Below are 20,847 nucleotides of genomic sequence, written 5' to 3'. Positions count from 1 at the left end.
GAACTTTCAGCTCAGCCTTCGAGGAGGAGGAGGATGAGATGCTGGAAATCGAGTTCAATAATGTGGCCAATAATTTAATTAAGGGTGCCTACAAAATGGAATTTAATTAAAAATTCTAGACAACAGAGGTTGGAAGAATTTCCTGGTTGGTGTACAGGGAGGGTGACATGATCTGGTTTCTGTGTTTGGGACCCTCCTAGACCTTGCCCTAACATACTGCTTTATTTGGCTACTCCTTTATATTCTCTATAATAAAACAATAATTGCAAGCATAGCATTTTCCTGAGTTGTGTGCATTGTTCTAGGAAATTATCAAACCTGAGGGGTTTTAGAAAGCCCTGGCAGAAGTGCTGATAGCCTGGAGACCCCACTTGTGGCTGGTATCTGAAGGAAGAGCAGTCTGGCTGGGTTCTATGCCCTTATCTTGTCAGATCTGATGCTAACTCTGGGTAGCTGGGATGAGAATTGAATTGAATTGTAGGATACCCCATTGGTATTTGAGATTTGTTGACAGAACCCAATAGTTAAAGAAAATACCAGTGTGACAGCTATGCAGCAGACCTAGGGAACAACCAATTTAGTTTCAAACAGGAAGACAAAATGCTTCAAAAGATATGTCTCTACGAACCTGAAAAATAAAAAACAACATGTGTATGAACATAAGAAGTACAATTTATACTTCTACTAAAACGTTTAGGGATGAAACAGTGATTTTTACACAAGAAATTCAATGACTGGAAAAAGATAATAACATTAGCTTTGAGGAAAATAAAAAAATTATGCTAGAAAATAAATACAATCACAGTCTACTACATGGCTCAGATGTGAATAGTAATTTCATAATTATATTTCATACTGTATATTAACTTAACCAAAAATGATGATATAATTCCATTGAGAGAAAATGGGAAGAAAGGGGGAAGTGTATTACTTGTTTGGGGGTGGGGAGTGAATGGAGAAATAAATCTTCACTTCAGCATTGGGAAGTACTTAGTGAACATAACTCTAAACCAAAAGGTAGTGGTTATTGCAAGCATTTCATTTAAAGATATAGATGTGAATCTCAAAGAAACAGCTAAGAAATGAAAGTAGTTGCTTCTGGGAAATGTAAATGGAGGCAGATATATAAATAAGCCATAGAGATCTATTTCAGTTCTTAATTTATGTGCAAGAATTATATTAACAAAAATACAAATTTTTTAAAGTATCACCACCTACAACAGTACTGTGACATTATCACAGTAAGTATTATTATTTTAGGGGACAGTATCCAAGAGGTGTGGCAGCATTCCCGAGCTCACACAACTTAGGAGGGTTTGAGCTCAGATTGACTGATTGATTTTCAGGGAGGGGAGGAAGGCCTGAGGGAAAAAGAATCTCAGTCAGGCTCCAGTCCCAGCGTGGAGCTGAAGGTGGCTCCATCTCACAACTGTGAGATCATGACCTGAGCCAAAATCAAGAGGTGGACACTTAACTGACTGAGCCACCCAGGCACCCCTGAGCTCAGTTTTAAACTCTCTTCTTATGATGTCAAATCTTGTGTATCTGTCTGAATCTACCTAGCAGCAACTTATAAATAAGTGAAGTGTTTTGATATCACCAAAGGGAAAAAGATTAATTCTGACTAGAAGAGACCAGGAAATCTCTTTATAGAAATGTCATTTGAACTAGGCCAGGAACCATTTCAGACTGCTCTTTACAGGCAGGGTAAATGCCTAGACAATTTTCCTCCCTTCTCTCTTGCCTTGACTTGGCTTCTGGTCTGGGCTGGGTGAAGGATGCAGTAAGTACAGTCCACTTCATGACTACTGATGCAAGGGCTGCTGAGCTCTCAATGGTTTTTAAGCCATTTGTAGTTTCTCAACACATGGCAGCTCCACTTTTACAATTACCATGAACTCACACCAACTTTGGTGTCCAATTAACAAAATACAGTGAATAGCAGTTCATTTGCAGGGCTGCAGCAAGGACTAAATGCAGAGCCAGGTACTGACATTGGTTACTGCTGTCATCCCTCTGATCTTATAATTCACAGTGAGCATCCAGAGCCCTCAAGGCCCACAATGCTCCTCAGGGTACACAGCTCTGCCATCACCCCTTGACATGTATGCTCTGTCCTTCCAGTGGACTTTGAATACTTGCTTCAATGCCTTCCCACCTCACTGAAGCCACCTTCCCTCCCAGGCCAATTGCAGATGGCCTTCCTTGATGAGTGCATTAGTCAGCATTCCCCTAAAAAACAGTAACTATAGGACACACACACACACACACACACACACACACACACACGAAATTTATTATAGGAATTGGCTTACACAATTACAAAGGCCAAAAAGTCCCATGACCTGCTGTCTGCAAGCTGGAGAACAAGGAAAGATCTTGGTGTAATTCAGTCTGAGTCTGAGTCCAAAAGCCCAAGAACTAGGGGCCAACGGTATAAGTCCTTCCAGAACTGTGAAGTTGGAAAACCCATGAACCAGGAGCACTGATGTCCATGGGCAGAAAGTGGATGTCCCAGTTTAAATATGGAGAACAAATTCACCCTTCATCTGCCTTTTTGTTCCATTAGGGCCCTCAATGAATTGGTTGATGCCCAGCAGCATGGATGAAAGTGATATTCTTTACTCAGTCTGTAGATTCAAATGCTAATCTCTTCCAGAAACACCCTCACATACATCCCTATAAATAATGTTTTACCAGCTATTTAAGCATCCCTTACCCAGTCAAGTTGACATAAAATTAACCATCACAGTGAGCCTCCAATAGAGGAAGATACAATAGTGAGTCCACTGTTATATCTCCCAGTTGCAGTATTTTCCCATCTAATATTTATCTATGTCTTTTTATCTATTAGTAACTGAGTAGTTTTAATTTAAAAGTGGCATAATTTGATTAATTTGAAATTAATTTGGAAGTGGCATTTAGCTGGAACTTTGAAAAATGAATCTGGGCTTCCTGTTTTTAAAGGTGCATCTACCCATTTCACAGTAGTGATTATGGATTAAGACTGGCCTTGTTTCTGTCATCAAAGTGGGTTGCTATTTTCCCCACAGTGTTTTTGGTGTGTTTCTTGAAACCATCTGTATATATTACTGGAATATTCAAGTTTCTTTGCTTCACTTTTCCCATTCAAGGTTGAAAATTTTATAATTTTCTTATAGTGCTTATTTAAATTTTTGAAAAAAATATTTTCATTCATATATACATTGAGATAGCAAAAGAGAGATCTGGGTTATAGACTGCTATTAAAATTGCAGGGATTGTTGTTGCCTGACACTTTAATTAGGCTTAATGAGATTTTTTTTCTTATCTCTGACTACTTGTATTTCTTATACCCCACCTATAAAGGTTTGGTTAGGGTTTGCTTTTTGTTTTTGCATAACTAGAATACATTGGATAACAATTCTTTTAAATAATTTGTGGGTGGTAAACCTTGAATCCTTACATATTTGAAACTTTTTTTTTTCTTTTCTACTTGACTTTGTAGAGATTTGGGGGATAATAATAATCAGTTTCTCATCTAAGCTTTGGCATTATAGCCCATTGTCTTCTCAAATCCAAGGTTTCCTCCTATATGACAGATGTCATTTTGGCAATCATCCTCTGGCAAAATGATTTTTGCCTGTTCTGCACGAATTAAAGATTTTCTTTTCCTTTACTTGGTGTGTTAAAATTGAAGTATGCAGTGTGACTTTTTCATCTAAGTTTTCATGTTTTCCTTGAACTCTAGAAGGTTTTTTTTTTAATCATTTCTTTATTATTCTTACTTCCCATTTTCTCAGTTATCTCTTTCTGAGATATATAGTAGACTCAAGTCAGAATTTATTCTATTACCTACTGTCAATCAGTGATTTCCAAACACAATTTCCCACTGACAGGCTTCTTGATAAAAGGGGATCTAGGTCTAGAGTGGGAGATACACAATGAACTTGTGACACCTCATTTTATTTTGTGCTAGAAACAGAGAAAATATCCATGGTCACAGAAACCATGCCAAAAAGACACAGGAGGTAACCCGACATTTTGAGCATTTAGAAATATTTACTGCAATGCAATAAAACATATCAAATATCCCCCAGAATAATTCAAAATGATAATAAAATCTCATTGGTCACCCATTTAAAATCTTCAATATTGCATAATATATTATTTAAAAATCCCCAAATTAAAAAAAAAAAAAAAAAAGGAGAAGACCTGGGCTCGAACCCCAAAGTTTCTCTGCCTAAACAAGAATGACCATAATAATATAACATGTAGTTCACATGATTACTGAAGAGACAAAAATAAGGTGTGTGACAGTGTTTGAAACTTTAAAGTTATATACATACAGATGATGACATTTTAAAGCTCTTTTCAAATACAGACATTGAGCTATACACCCAAAGTCAAACCATCAAAGCTACTTATAGGTAGGGGAACCAGACCCTGAATCCTACCCACCTCAGGTCTTACCCACCTACCCACAGCCTTTTCCATATTTCCTGGCAGATACAATGATAATGTCAGAAGGATACTCATTTTCAAAAAAATAGATTTCTGAAATCAGTGCAATCTTTCCCATCTACACAATGCTACACCATGTATTCCATCTTGCTATTCATTTCCTCTGTTTGAGATTAAGTTTCAAGCACTTTATAAGCATTTCTTTCTAATCTGGTATGCTATTTGGAAAAATGCAGGAAGCCAGTGGAAAGATTGTTTGTGAAGAGACTTCTGTGACCAGCTGCTCCCTGTTGGTGCAAACCACTACTGGAAAGGAAACGCATTTCCTATCATGAATATTCCCTTTCAGTTTTTCATGTAATCCACTGCCCCTAATTTTCTCTGTCATAAGCAATGAAGGTGCCATCTGTATGTTGCTGTTTTAATACACACCCAATGGTTACTGACAAAGGATCATCCAAGGCCATGCCTGTTACATTAATTGCTCCATACGTGGGAAGAAGATGAAGGGTCCAACTGTCCTGACTCCCTCTGAGGGAAATAAAATAAGGAGAAACTCCCTGTGGCTATGGACTGTATTCCAGTTCTGTTCCAGCTTCCAGAGAGCTGCTTTAAAATCTGCTCTCATTCCTGGGACCCTAAGTCAGAAAATACAACTCCTTGGCCTAATGACTTTGAGAAAAAAGCCCTTGATGCAATATTCTGGAACAATAAAACACATGACTACTAATATAAAGAACAGGGAAGCCTCAAAGACAAATTTAGATAAATTCTCCTGCTTTAGCTATCTACATGGCCGGCTCTTTATGTCACTTAAAACAAACAAAACAAAACAAAACAAAAAACAAAACAAAACAAAACAAAACAAAAAACAATAAAAAAAACCAAAAACCTATCTCCTGACTTCCAACTGCCTCTAGGATATGGCCCTGAAAAATAACCAGAAATATCTGAATGTTCACAAATACCAAGATTCTATGGACTTTGCCCATTTTTAATCAACATACCTGTTATTCTTTAGTTTTCATCACTCAGAATTGTATTGATCCTCAATCTACAGATATTTGAGGCAAATATAAAATACTGTTGTAAGTGATTCAGGAATAATATGCTGAGTATAACTATAACATTTAATGAAAAATCTAAGAGTTACATTTTAGTTTTAAAAAGAAAACCTTTTAAAGAAGTTTTTAAATGTTGAGGATTTTACTAAGTATTTGTAAAGGTTTTGCCAATTCATAGAAACACACACATAGATCATTGGAACAGAATAGAAAACCCAGAAATAAACCCATGATTATATGGTCAATTAATCTTCGACAAAACAGGAAAAAACATCCAATGGGAAAAAGACAGTCTCTTCAACAAATGCTGTTGGGAAAACTGGATAGTGACACACAGAAGATGAAATTGGACCACTTTCTTATACCATACACAAAAATAAATTCAAAATGGATGAAAAACCTAAATGTGAGACAGGAAACTGTCAAAATCCTAGGGGAGAACACAGGCAACAATCTCTTTGACCTTAGCTGGAGCAACATCTTACTAGATATGTCTTCAGAGGCAAGGGAAAGAAAAGAAAAAATAAATTATTGGGACTTCATCAAAATAAAAAGGTTTTGCACAGTGAAGGAATCAACAAAACTAAAAGGCAACCAAAAGAATGGAAGAAGATATTTGCAAATGGCATACCTGGTAAAGGGTTAGTATCCAAAATATATAAAGAACTCAACCCCCCCCCAAAAAAAACCCCATAATCCAATTAAAAAATGGACAGAAGACATGAATAGACACTTTTACAAAGAAGACATCCAGATGGCCAACAGACATATGAAAAGATGTTCAACATTACTGATCGTCAGGGAAATGCAAATCAAAACTACAATGAGATATCACTTCATTATCAGTCAGAATGGCTAAACTCAAGAATACAAGAAAGAAACATCAAGAAGCATCAGGTATTATAAAGGATGAGAGAAAGGGGAACCTTCTTGCCCTGTTGGTGGGAATGCAAACTGAAAAAACTGATGCAGCCACTCTGGAAAACAGTATAGAGGCTCCTCAAAATGTTAAAAATAGAACTACCCTCAATCCAGCAATTGCACTACCAGGTTTTTATCCAAAGGATACAAAAGTACTAATTCAAAGGGATACAGGCACCCTAATATTTATAGCAGCACTATTTACAATAGTCATTTTATGGAAACAGCTCAAGTGTCCATCAAATGATGAATGGATAAAGAAAAGTGGTGTATATATGCAATGGAATGTTATTCAGCCATAAAAATAATGAAATCTTGCCATTGCAATGACATGGATGAAACTAGAGATTATTATGCTGAGCAAAATCAGTCAGAGAAAGTCAAATACCATATGATTCCATTCATATGTGGAATTTAAGACACAAAACAAATGAGCAAAGGGAAAAAAGAGAGAGAGGAAAACCAAGAAGCAAACTATTAACTATAGAGAACAAACTAAGGGTTACCAGAGGGTAGTTGGGTTGGGGATGGGTTAAGTAGGTGATGAGGATTAAGGAGTACACTTGTAGTGATGAGCACTGGGTGTTATATGGAATTGTTGAATCACTATATTGTATACCTGAAAGTAATATTAACACTGTACGTTAACTAACTGGAATATAAATAAAAACTTTTTTTAAAAAAAGCTTTAACCATTTAATTTTTAAATTAATTAATTTAATTTTTAAAACCCACAAAACATTTCATTTAATATATAAGATATGAATATAAACTAAAGATTTTTCAAGCTTACGTACCAGTAAGTTCATTATCTCATTACAGGCTCTCTTTGAAAATAGTATAGAAAGATTTTAAGTTGCTTAGGACACTTTGGGGAACTTTATTTTGATTTTTCTTCAGTATCAGATTATAAGCATCCAAAAGAAAGAGAACAGAATATCCATTTCCATCTCATTTAGGAGCCATGAATCTTCATCATGAGACCCCACTTTAAGAAACACCCTGTCATTCATCATAAACAATCTTATCCTGAAACTAAAAATTCCCTACTGAAAATTTTCAAATAATAGTGCTTTAACCCTAACAGGAGTCCAAAAGTATTCAATAATATAGTAGTTCATTAGAGTAAATGTATCACTTTCTACAGTGGCTACTTTAAAAGAAAACATTTATTTACATTTAAATAAACTGTATATGTAAGACATATGTGAAAATGCTTATTATCTCATTCTTGGTAAATTCAAGGGTGTTGCCAAGGACGAGGAAATTATAACTTCTACCTGTATTTTTTAGACAATACCTGTTAAGCATATATTCAACAGGTCACAGAATGCCATCTGAAGGACATGGTCATACAGCATTCTAAGGAACTGCACTAATATAAGAAAATGACAGAAACAACTGTGCCCAAGTGTTCACTGCCCAATCAGTTTAAAGGATCCCTTTAAATATCAAAATGTATTACAGAAGTATCAACATGGACATGTGAATCAAACAATGGATTAAAAATACAAAACAACATATTTATGCCATTGGCTAAGTTGCTGATAAGAATATCCTGTAAGTTTCCAGTTTGAGATGTCACCCTAAACATACCTATTTATTTCCCCTTTCCCTCTAAGACCACTGAAATTAAAATAAAGGAGGGAAGTGGTATAGAAACCCCCAAACAAAGAGAATGGGAATTAAATCATAAATGGAATCATAAATAAAAATATTTCAATACACTACAGGAAAACAGCATGTGCATGGAGGCTTGGTGACTGCAAAGGTCGAGTGAAGGTAGCCACTGCTAAATACTGGAGAAGGGACTGACTGCAGGGTGGGAGGAGCAGGTTTGCTGAGTGGAACCTCACTGAGTTCAGAAGTGAACTGAAGGAGGCAAGGTGGATGGAGTGGAGCTGACACAGGTGAATGACAGAGAGCTCTGGAAAAGAGAGCTACCAGCTCCCTTCTAAGAATAACCATTAGCCAGGGTTTCTTCTCAATACAGTCAAAACCCAAAAAAGTGGATCGGTTAGAGCTGTGGAGTCTAATATGGTAGCCACTAGGAAAAGGTGAGTCCTTGATAAGTGACCGCTGCTGAAATGTGCTGAGTGCAACATACACATGTGATTTCTAAGACTCAGCTCTGCCCTCCCCCAGAAGTGTAAAACCATCTTATTAACAATGTTTCTGCATTTGCTATGTGTTGAAATGTTAATAATTTAGATATATTAGGTTAAGTAAAATATATTATTAAAATTAATTTCACCTATATGTTTTTAAGTGTGGCCACTAGGAAATCTAAAATTACATCTGTAGCCGACATTATACTTCTATTGGATAGTAATGAATTAGAGAATAAAGAAGTTAATGTGATAAGAGATGCCCCTGAGGCAAACCATCCAGCTCTTTGGCATTTAGGGGCCTCAAAAATTTTAACAGTCCTCACTCAGGCCCTAAAACCAGAGCTGAAAGACACTAAATCCTACTCTCAAATATAGCACTTCCACCAATGCTTCTCTTCCCTAATTTTAAAATACAAAAAGATGGGGTGCCTGGGTGGCTCAGTCGGTTAAGCGGCCGACTTCGGCTCAGGTCATGATCTCGCGGTCCGTGGGTTCAAGCCCCACATCGGGCTCTGTGCTGACCACTCAGAGCCTGAAGCCTGTTTCAGATTCTGTGTCTCCCCCTCTCTCTGACCCTCCCCCATTCATGCTCTGTCTCTGTCTCAAAAATAAATTTAAAAAAAGTTAAAAAAATTTAAAAAATAAAAATAAAAAATAAAATACAAAAAGAATTCTAAGAATCAGAAGTCATTTTAGGAAAGCTTGCCAAACAAACCGTAAAAATAAACAGAAAGACAAATAAATAAATGAGCAAAATTAAAAGAAAACGAATAAATTACCTTAGAAGAAATAATATAATCCAGTTTAAAACACATAAACTAACTAAAGAAATGAACAATAATCTTCAACTGATATCATTTGAGAAAGGTGATCAACTATATAATGAACAGAGAGAATAATAAAAGGAGGATCCACAGAATAAACTGCATGACTAAAGATTTAGAAAAAGAAAGGTATGATATGACTTGGTAAAGAGTATAAAAAAAAGACAAATAGGGGCGCCTGGGTGGCTCAGTCAGTTGAGCATCTGACTTCGACTCAGGTCATGATTTCGTGGTTCAGGAGTTTGAGCCCCACATCCGACTCTGAGCTGACAGGTCAGAGCCTGGAGCCTGCTTTGGATTCTGTGTGTCTCTCTCTCTGCCCCTCCCCTGCTCATGCGCGCTCTCTCACGCGTGTGCACTCTCTCTCACTCTCTCTCTCTCTCTCTCAAAAATAAAAATAAATAAAACATTTAAAAAGAGAAGAACATTTGAATTTGACAGACACCAGGATCAGTAGACTACAGATACACTCCACCCCACTGAATGGCACAGAAGCCACAGCATTGGACCCATACAGAAGGAAGTATAGGCTCAGAAAAATGGCTTTGCAGACAATACAGTTTATATTGTCACAAAATCATAAAGACTGCTTTAAAAAAACAGAATCAAATTGCAGAGAAATTAAATATGATTAAAAGAGAGAATGTAAAGGTTACCAACATGGAGGCAGAAGGAGTTAAAGAAAAGTAGGGACAGAACTAGAGTGCTTACAGAGAGGGAAACCCAATTATGGATAACAGAAATGAAAAAAAGCCTTAAGAACAGTCTTTTGAAGGTATAAAAGCGATCAGTGAAAATGACAACAGTGGTATGAGAGTAGAAGGGGAGAGCTGTGGTGAGTGAGCCAAGTTCATATCCTGTCATAACAAGAAGTCAATAGCAAGTGGATACAGTTGATCAATCAAGGAATAATAAATGGAGTATAAAAACAGGAGTCATAACCAGAAACAGACCACTGGAGGTCTCTGAGGAATGAACAGCAATGGGAAATGTGGGGTTAGGGGTTAGGGCTTCTTATAAATCCTTTACTGTTGGCTCTGTAACTGCTGTATGTCATATCGACATGTTTAAACACTTAAAAATGTCAAAGCCTATACATTTTATCCATATTATACACACATTAAATAACTGAAACATCTATCTGAAGGCAGACACAGTGGATACACAATGTCCAAGTGTGATATAGTTCAACATTCACGCAGCAAATACACTACAACCTTTAATTATCTTTTAAAAAACAAAATAAATTAATCATCAGTCAAGATTTCCACAAAACTACTTTAAAAGTGATACCCTTTAAACTATACTAAATTAAGAGACACCTGGGCAGCATCTGACTCTTGATTTCAGCTCAGGTCATGATCTCATGGATCATGGGATGGAGTTCCGCATCGGGCTCTGCGCTGACAGTGTAGAGCCCGCTTAGGATTCTCTCTCCCTCTCTCTGCTAGTCCCCTGCTCCTGCTCTCTCTCTCTCTCTCGCTCTCGCTCTCTCTCTCTCAAAATAAAATAAAAAAACATTAAAAAAATAAACTATGCTCAACTAAAAATCAATTCTAGGTAGATGGTACATAAAATATGAAAGGTAAAACAAGAACAATAAAATGCCTCCATGGGAAAATATCTTCATGATGTTGAGAAAAAGAAAGTTTTCAAATAGGACACAATAAGCATTAAACATAGAAAATAAGGTTTCATGAGTTGGGCCACATTATAATGAATTGCTGTTCATCAAGACAGCATCTCTCTAGAAGTATATTATACTTTGATTAAAGATTTACAAAAGACAGAAAGAACATTAAAAGAGCAAAAAGACAAGCCAAGAGTCTGAGGGAATATTTGCAAAAGCATTTAAGTGCCTAAGGACTCATATCCATAATACAGAATAACTCATACAAATCAAAAAGGAAAAACAACACAAAACAAAAAAATAGAAATGATAAAAACAGGCAAGAGACATGAATAGACACTTTTCAAAAGAAAATAATCAAGCTGAAAATTAGGAAATAAAAATGTCCTTGACTTCACTGGTAATCTAGAAACTGCTAATTAAAATCACAAAGAAGAAGGTCTGCCAGGGTGACTCAGTCTGTTAAGCACCTGACTCTTGATTTCAGCTCAGGTCATGACCTCTCGGTTTGTGAGTTCGAGCCCTACATTGGGCTCTGAGCTGACATTGTGGAGCCTGCTTGGGATTCTCTCCCTCTCTCTCAAACCCTCCCCTGCTCTCTCTGTCTCTGTCTTTCTCTCTCTCTCTCTCAAAAATAAACAAACTAAAATCACAAAGAAGGGGGCCTGAGTGGCTCAGCTGGTTAAAGATTGGCTCTTGATCTCAGCTCCAGTCATTATCTCAAGTTTCATGGTGTTGAGCCCCACTGAGCCTGCTTGGGATTCTCTCTCTCTCTCTCTCTCTCTCTCTCTCTCTCTCTCTCTCTCCCCTGCTCATGCTGTTTCCTTCTCTCTCTCTCAGAATAAATAAACATGTAAATAAATAAATAAATAAATAAATAAATAAATAATAAAATCCCCACCCACCAGAATGGTGAATAAAAAAGATTGAAAATACCAAGAGTTGGTGAGTATGTAGAGCAATAAGAATTTTTCATACACTTCTGGTGAGAATATTAATTGGTATATAACCATTTTTTAAAACATTTGGGGGCACTTGGGTGGCCCAGTGGGCTAAGCAGCCAGCTCTTGATTTCAGCTCTGGTCATGATGTCACGGTTCATGAGTTCAAGCCCTACATCGGGCTCTGCACTTAACAGCGTGGACCCTGCTTGGGATTCTCTCTCTCTCTCTCTCTCTCTCTCTCTCTCTCTCTCTGCCCCTCTCTGCTCGCTCGCTCTCTCTCTCTCTCTCTACGTCTCTCTCTCAAAATAAATAAAATAAACACTTACAAATAAATAAATAAAACAATTTGGCTTCATTTGGAAAACTTAAAGATATTGCCACTTTATGACTTAGTCCATTTCTATACATATATGCATGTGATAGGCAGAAATGCATACACATGTGCATCAAAATATATGTACAATAGGAATATTCATGGCAGAGTTCTTATTAATAGACAAAAGCTGGAATCCGAATATCCATCAACAGAATAGCAATAAAGATGAATAAATTACAATAGGCAACAACTTGAATGCACTCTCACAAAAATAAAATTGAGCAAAAATAACCAGACCCAAAAGAATACACACCATGTGCTTGCATTATTCCACCTGCATAAACTTCCAGAGAAGGGAAAAACTAAATCGTGGTGCTCAGTGTCATACTAATGGTTTTTCAGTGAGAAATAAATGCAGTTTTCTTACTTTATCGATATGCCTTCTCCCTGGAATATAGACACTACCTCTTTTACCCCAAGTCAGGAATCTTTACAATGATCTGGGAGTAAATTCCCCACTTTGGGAATCATCTCACACAAATGGCATTTGTTAACTATGACAGTTACAATTCCCTCCCCCTTTACCAACTTCTACCTGTCACTGGGACTGATCAACTCCTTCATCTACTATCTGACTTGGGGCCTGGAGTCAGCACATGTCCAACACTCTCCCACAGCCCATTCTCCTTCAGTGACTTTTAACCCAGAATGTGGGTTTTTGTACAATTCCTTATTTAATATCATGTTAGTTTTATCCAATTATTTTGGAAATCTGGGAGCTGTGATTCCTTAGCTTTTTCTGTAACTTCTAGCTTTTTTTCATGGAAACTTAAGCATACTATATGATATCTCATTTAGAGGTACCCAAAGAAAATATTCAACAAGGAGAGATAAGAACGTGTGTGTGTGTGTGTGTGTGTGTGTGTGTGTGTGTGTGTGTGTTTATATACACATAAATAAGTACACAGACCCATTATTTTTATAATAGTTTTGGTTTAGGGGAGTTGTTTGTTTTTCGTTTTTGCTAAAATGATTTATAGCTGATGTTGACTGTCAATAAATTACTGAAATAAATACCATGGGAATTGCTATTAGAAGGTTCCAAATGACTCTCCTTTTCTCTGAGGAGTAAAACACTACCTAATCCTAATAAATCAATAAGAGAACAGAGATTTTGGTTGGCATCCCTCCATAAGAAGACTATTTCTCTTCCTTTAACAGCATGTCAAGGATGAATCAGGAACTCTGAGAAAACTGAACCCTTTGGGGAATACCTTCAGTGGTAGACCTGAAAAGCAACATTTACAAGAAAGATTCCTTTAGCAAAAGTGTCCATACTTCTCAGTTTATAAAGCTAAAAAATTTGTATGTTTATTTATGTCCCAAAGCCATAAAGAGGTTTGAGAGGGATAAAATCTCCACCATAATAAATCTGGAGCAATTATAAGGATGCATTATAAACATGCCTTAATTTAGAATTTCAATTCTGCTACCATCAATGATGAACAAAGTGGTTCTCACGAATCTTCCAGTTAGAACAATTAGGATGGAAAATGCAATGATCACATGCATAAAAACACCAGAGAAATTAATAGAGCAATGAGAAATTGCAGCACCAAGATCCAGAAGGAGAGGGAAGCCCTGGGTAGATAACAGAGTTTGGGGCACCTTTTGGGAACCATTTGATGATTCCTGAAACAATGCCTAAGAGACCAAAAAATTAAGCACATCTTGACAGACTTGAGAGCTAGGGGAACCAAACAGGAGTTCAAGTTCCACTGAAAAGAAAGAAGACTCTAGCAAATTCTTTATATTTATATCTAGGTATGTATAAGCAAAAATCAACAGCAGAGCAGCCCTTACAGGGATGGAAGTCCAGGCCCTCATCATCTCAATGATTAACTGGATTAAGGCAGTTTGTGCTTGTGCTGGTGCCATGACCCAGATGTCGGCCAGAAACAAACATGAAAGTTGATAAAGATAGTATGCTCAAGAACCTCAAATTATACCTACAATTCTTCATATGTACTGGGACAAAATAAAAAGGCAACCAGGTTTAGAAACAACATCATGAATCATTTCATGTAACTTAAAAGTCACATCATGAATCATTTCAATATACACTTTTTAAATGATTTCTAAAATAAAAAGAGGGACAGAGATTGAACATGCACTAATGTGAGAAATGCAGGATAGTGGAAAATGAATTTGATTTTATTTTAAAACTCGTATTTATTTACTACATGGCATATTGGGGGGAGGAGTTAATATGGCGGAGAAGTTGGGGGACCCTGGGCTTTCTTGGCATCACTTTAAAATTAATGCCTGTTAATATGGTTTAAGGTGTTGTAATGGGGTTATACACTTTTTTTAAGTTTATTTTTGAGAGGGGGGAGGAGAAGAGTTAGATGATTAACCAACTGAGCCACCCAGGAGCCCCCACTTTTTTTTGATAGAGAGAGAGAGAGCATGTGTGCAGTGCATGCACAAGCAGGGGAGGGGCAGAGGGACAGGGGGAGAGAGGTTACCTTAACCAGATTCTATCCCCAGCACTAAGCCTGATGTGGGGCTCATACTCATGAATGATGAGACCATGACATAAGCTGAAATCGAGAGTCTGATGTTTCACCAAATGAGTTACCTAGGAACCCCTAAACTTTTAATTTTTAAATATTTCTCTACACACTCTATAGAGAAAAGAGACCATGAACTACACCAGAATGGCTTGAGTAATGGTAATTTGGGTGATGATTTTCCCCTCGTGCCTTTTTGTTTGTTTGTTTCCTACACAAAATATATATTACCTTTGTAGTTTTAAGAAATATGTATACAAACATTAGGATACTTAATTGAACATTGGGTTTTATTCACACATGATGTTCAAGATGTATAATTTTTACAGTTAATATTTGGTAACATTAAGTTAGAGTTACAGCATTTTAAATAGTGGCTGGTAGATGAAAAATTCTAAGCCTGGAAAAAGCAAAGGCCCCGTGAGGATGTGTCAGGTAACACACAAGCCCTTAGGATATCAGGCTCCACAACCATGCCTGCCACTGGTAGCAGCAAACCCGAAATGCATGACCACTTAGTTCAACTGTCTTGTGACTAACGTTTCTAAAAGGCTGAATCTAAAAGTAAAATCTATAAAATACCAAAAATCATTTGTGCATAATTATGTGTTTTACATTGTATAATAATTATGTGTTGATTCACATTACTCAGTTTAAATACTTTGCCTTCTGGACAGGCTTTCATAACTGTGCACATTTATTTTATGCAAATCAACACTTGGAATGGCCTTAAGATGTATGCATACAGGTGAATGACTAAATGGCACAAATAAAGGAGAAATATTATGGAAACTGTTGGCAGTTTAGAACCCTGCATTTGCAACACTTCAAAATGATTTCTTGTGTCTTATCTCATTCGCAGCCCAGTTACAAACCCACGAAGTAAATTAATAAACTCTGTGAGTCAGAGTATGCATTTAGGAATAACTCAGGCACTTTTACATAACAAATTTATCTATGTAGCTACATGAAGTTTACGTAAACAGTTATACATCACAGATTGGCTATGCAAAGTGTCTTTGGAATCTGTCCACTTTTCACTTTCCCACAATGTGGGAAGTTCCGACCTCTTCATCCCTTGCCTACATACACTTCACCTCCTCTCCAAACAATTCCGCACACATACTGCCCTCAACATCCTCTATCTAAATAAACACAGATCTGGTTACATCCCTCCTCTCCTTAAATATCCACCAGACCTTCCCACTCTACACCTAGCACTTCACCAAGGAGCCTATTAAATAGCTAGAACAGACCACAGCAGGTAAAACAATCCCTTTGAAAACACGTGCTTTGTCTTTAAAATGTGTGCATCTTTTTTTTTTCATTCTAATCTATAATTTATACTTGTTGGATTTAATACAAATATCACAGTTTGGATTGTTTCCATTTCTAGGAAAATATGCTATGGCAAGCTGATCTTGCAGCTTCACAAATCCTCTGGCACACTGCCTCCTCATGCCCTCTGAGATACCCAGACGAGGGCAAAAGCTCAACTCTGCAAAAGCATACACGACACATTACACTCTATTCCCCTCCTGTCTCTGAACTCAACTCATAATCCTACCAAAAAAATAATCCTATCCTTCACCCTGCAAGGTGTGTTTCTAGAACATAATTCTTACAAAAGAGTCTGTAAAGAAAAATTAGTAGTTTGGTCAATGCTATATCCCTCTTTTAGAAATTCTCAATAAACATAAGGACATTCAATATTCTAAGAAGTCTTGCAGTAAAACTTGTAGTGAAGGTTAACCAGGAGACAGTGCTTCATAGAACCCATCTTGCTGAAGGTATGCTGCCCTCAACCAAAATCTCTGTCTTTCCTCACCCTGCCCCCATCACCTGGAAAGTCTTTCCTACTTGCTCCAACTGTCAAATTCCTACTCATTTTTAGAAATCTAACTACCTCCGCTTTGAAACCATTCCCAGCCATGCTAGCTGGAAATAAATGTTTTCTCCTATGTGTATTTGTAGCACTTTGTATAGGCATGTATGTTAAATTACACACGTCGTAGTCTTGGATCTCCATGTCAGTCTCCCCAGCCAGATTGTGAGGAGTTTTAAAAGTAGAAACCATCCCTTATTCATTTATGAATCCTCTGAATCAAGCAATGTTCACAAAAACAAGTTCAGTAAATATGTGTGGAATAAATTGGTGAAAGAGAAATGATCTTTCATGAAAATAAGATATGCAACATCATATGCCAACTCTTCATCATTCCATCCAGGAAACCTCTGCTGGCAAAAAGGGGAACAATAACAAGACTTAGGGGGAGGGATAATGGTCTCTAGAACAGCTCAGTCAGAGTGCATAAATGACCCCTGTTACCAGATTTATAAAGAGAATTTTGCACCAGTCAAGACTGTCACATGAATCCCTTATGAGAGCCACTGTGTCTCTGTCCACGGTGCTAAGATTCCAGCTGGAGAGCCCTGCTTCAAAACCAGGCAGAGTCAATTCCAACTGGAATACAAATGTTTGCATATTTCATTACTTCTGATACAGAGACTTCCTTTTCACCTAGGATCTCAGGACAGTCACACTCAATCAGTTACAGTTCAGCCAGTTTAAATAAATCAAGCTAACTATTCTGCAAAAGTAGTTATCAATTCTAAAGGAGGCAAGAGATGCAAAGAACTTGCAAGTCAGATGTGGGTTTTCCTTGCAGCCCTGCCTCTAACCAATGAGCAACTTTGGGCAAGTGACCACAGCTTTCTAGGCATCAACTTCCCAATCTCTGAGTTGAGTAGCTACATAATTAAGAGTGAGCAAACCTTCAGTGAATCACTAGCGTATGTCAAGCACTTTTTCTTATTTAATCCTCTTGAAACCTGGTGAAGTGGGTATTACCATTCTCATTATACACATGAAGAAACAGGGATTAAAGAGGTAAAGAAATCTGTTCAAGGCCACACCATGAGCTAGCAGCATTGCCTGCCTAGGAGGTTCAATGGGGTCATGGCTGGACAGCCAAGGTGAGATCAAGGCTTTTTCCCCTCCCACCTTCCCATTACCTCACGCTGCTAATGGCTGTCTTCACGTGTTTCTCTAATACTGTAACGATGATGATATCCAGTATTCATGATTTTTGTTTTTTTTTAAACTTCCTAACTTGACACAAGTTTGTGTTTTATTATTTGTCACATTGTGTAACTCAAGTTTATGCCTAAACTTCTCATAAGACCCCCAAATCCCTTATATAACCTGATTCCTTAAGGGTCTCTTAAAGAGTCAAAAGCACTCAGAAAGGCTTGCAGCTGCTCAGTGAGTGGTCTCCTCTCCAAAAGAGATGGCCAGCCTTAGGAGAACAGCTTCACTTGCTCACTGTTCCTACTCCTTGGCTAAGTAGCCACTGTAACTTCACATACCATCCAGCCAGCACAAGGACCACTCAAGAGAGGCAACTGTGTAGCATACCCATGGTAAGGCTGTCTTGCTGGCTGGAGCCAATCCTAGGCAAATGGGACAGTGGGAGGTGGGTTTCACCTTCCCAGCCTATCATGCACCAACTGTGGAGTGTGTTGACTGGTCCTTTATCATGTGTGTAGGGGATGGGGTGGGGAGTGCTGTTTGGTTTGGTATGTTTTACTGAAAATGACCACAGTCATGTGCTAACTTTGTGGTCTCTCAAAGTGCATTCACATATTTAGCTCATCAGTGACCAATGAAATGCTATCATGCACAGTACAGACTCTGATCACTTATAAAACTTATCTAATAGCAATCATCCACAAACTGTCAAAGCCAGAACCCATCAAGGCTCCCAAGTACAAATCCTGAACCTCTTGAAGTAAAAGAGAAGTTGCTCTGTAAAGTACTTGCCTCTCCAAACACCCAGAGACTTGTGCCCCTCCCACGGCCTCTGTACTTGCATTTCTCTGACCTGGCTTCATTCAATGCTAGAGCTTCTTTTTCAGTCTCTCTTCCCCTAACTCCAACTCTTCATCCTTTCCCCTCTCCTATAATCCAAGCTCTGTAAACAGCAATTTTTGCAAACTGTATGATGGCACTTGTCTTTCTTTACAGCCCTCCTTTCATGATAAGTTGACCATGTCATCACATATGCATTGAATATTTTAAAGCATAGTTCTGTCTGTAGGAGAAAGTACACATTTAACACAGGTGTAGTATGGGAGAGGAAGGCATTCATTGTGGCAATTCTAACTAGGTTAAGTGATGCAACACGCATCAGTGTGGTAGTGTGGGTACTCTTTGTAAAATTATGAAATATCACATGTCTTCTTACACCACTTATCTGAACCTCTCTGGTGGCTCTTAGCACTTTCTGTGTGGAACTTAGGCCATTCGCACACCTCTTTCCTCCCTGAACACCACCATCCCTGTGTCCCACTCTCATCCTCATGTGCCCCAGAACAGAATCTGATGCCTTGTACAGACACTGCACAGAAACCCATTTTTAACAATGAAACGCTTTTGTAAAATATTTGTATTGTATGAAGGATATAACAATGAAAACTGAACCTTCAGAGCAGTCTAGAAGAGCAAAAAAGAACTTGTCGTACATACGATACAGATTTGTCCACTGAAATGAGCACTAGCAAGTCCACAAAGAAAAAACCCCATGGGGCTGAGAGCAGGTGCCTGAAGGAACAGACAAGTGCATCTCGGGTGTGGACCCAAAGCTGGACTACCAGCACTACTCTCACCAGTAAGGGGCCAGGGAAAGTCCATTACTGGTATTGTGGTGAGGGGCGTGTAAATGCTCACAGCTGGCCAACTGCCTGGACGCATTAACCAACTACAAAGCCCAAGGCCAAGCCCCTACCCAAAGAAATTACATACCTCAGGCACCAGCAAAGTCTAGAGATGGCTAAATTGGCACAGACTGCATGCTAACGCTTAGCACATAAGGAGCACTAAAATGTGATCATTTGGACCTTATTCTTGCTGATTCTGGCTCAGGATGGGGATACTTTCATCCTGAGTTTCTAAGCTGAGGGAAAGGTGGGACTGAAGTACCCATGCACAAGTAGCTGGGGCAGTGAAACATGCTTCACGGGGTTCCTCCTCGATTGGTGGGGAAACTGAGGCACGCAGCAGATGGGGAAACTGAGGTAGGAAGCAGAGGGCAGGCCCAGGTCGGGGACAGAGCGCGGGCCCGCCTCACCCTGAGCCAACTAGCGCGTCCAAGCCAAGCCACCCCGCCTGATGCTTCCGCGACCCCTCAGAGCCCAAGGCGGGGAGAGGGCAGCCCTGTGGCCGGGGCCAGGACTCACCACGTCCATGATCTGCAGGAGGCTCAGGGAGAAGTAGACGGTGAGCGGCTGCGAGTCGTTGGCCACGGGCCTCTCCAAGGGGTTGTAGTTCTTGACCAGCTCCTTGTAGAGCTTCCTCTGGAACTCGCCTTGCAGGGACACTTAAGGAGAGCCCAGCGGGCTGCTCAGGGAAGGCCACCGGGGGTGCACCCCACACCCCCTGCCCGCGGACCCCCACCGCCCAAAGCAAGCAACCCAAACGAAAGGGGCTCTCATTCCCAGGACAGCCCCCGGCAGCGCCGCCCACTGTCCCTCGCTGGCGCGAGCCCCCAAACCTGGCCCGGGCGCGGGGCGCACGGAGCAGCCAGGATGCGCCCGGGATCCCGCGGAGGAGGAGTAGAGGACTGGGAGATCCGGCGGCTTTACCGTGCAAGAGCGACGCGGCCAGCGCCAGCCACACCGACCGGCGCATGTTGGGACTCTGAGCTGCCGCGGCCGGCGCGCCCAGCGTCTCGCTAGTCGGCCCGGGCCTGCGCCTGCGGCCGCGGAGCCGCCTCTCCCGGTTCGGCTCGCGCGCCTTTAAAGAGCCGAGCGCGCGCCCCCGCCCCGCCCGCCTCCGCGCGCTTCTCCACGTGACGAGCCCCGCCCCCGCCCCCGCCCCCACCCCAGCCAGCCAGCGGGGCCCTTGGCGGCTCGGCGGCCGCCCAGGGAACTGCAGCCCGCTGGTATAAGTGGGAAGTGCGCTCCGGAGTACTGGTTACAGCCAGGGCACCCCGCCCCGCCTCCGTCTCCACCGTTGTCCCG

General features: G+C 39.6%; 1 protein-coding gene across 1 annotated transcript in view; it reads right to left on the bottom strand.

Moving 5' to 3' along the window:
• Nucleotides 1–20,604, bottom strand: part of CHRNA7 (cholinergic receptor nicotinic alpha 7 subunit) — a 114,001-nt gene extending 93,397 nt beyond the window's left edge. Inside the window, exons 1-2 of the mRNA XM_043554864.1 lie at nt 20,470–20,604; nt 20,065–20,204 (exon numbers count right to left, since the gene is read on the bottom strand). Of these exons, the coding sequence (XP_043410799.1) occupies nt 20,065–20,204; nt 20,470–20,515 (186 nt within the window). The 5' untranslated portion in view covers nt 20,516–20,604. The remainder of the gene's footprint in view (nt 1–20,064; nt 20,205–20,469) is intronic.
• Nucleotides 20,605–20,847: the final 243 nt, after the last annotated feature.

Source organism: Prionailurus bengalensis, chromosome B3 (genome assembly GCF_016509475.1).
Source record: "Prionailurus bengalensis isolate Pbe53 chromosome B3, Fcat_Pben_1.1_paternal_pri, whole genome shotgun sequence".
Classification (NCBI taxonomy): Eukaryota; Metazoa; Chordata; class Mammalia; order Carnivora; family Felidae; genus Prionailurus; species Prionailurus bengalensis.
This window is presented reverse-complemented; position numbering and strand designations above follow the sequence as displayed.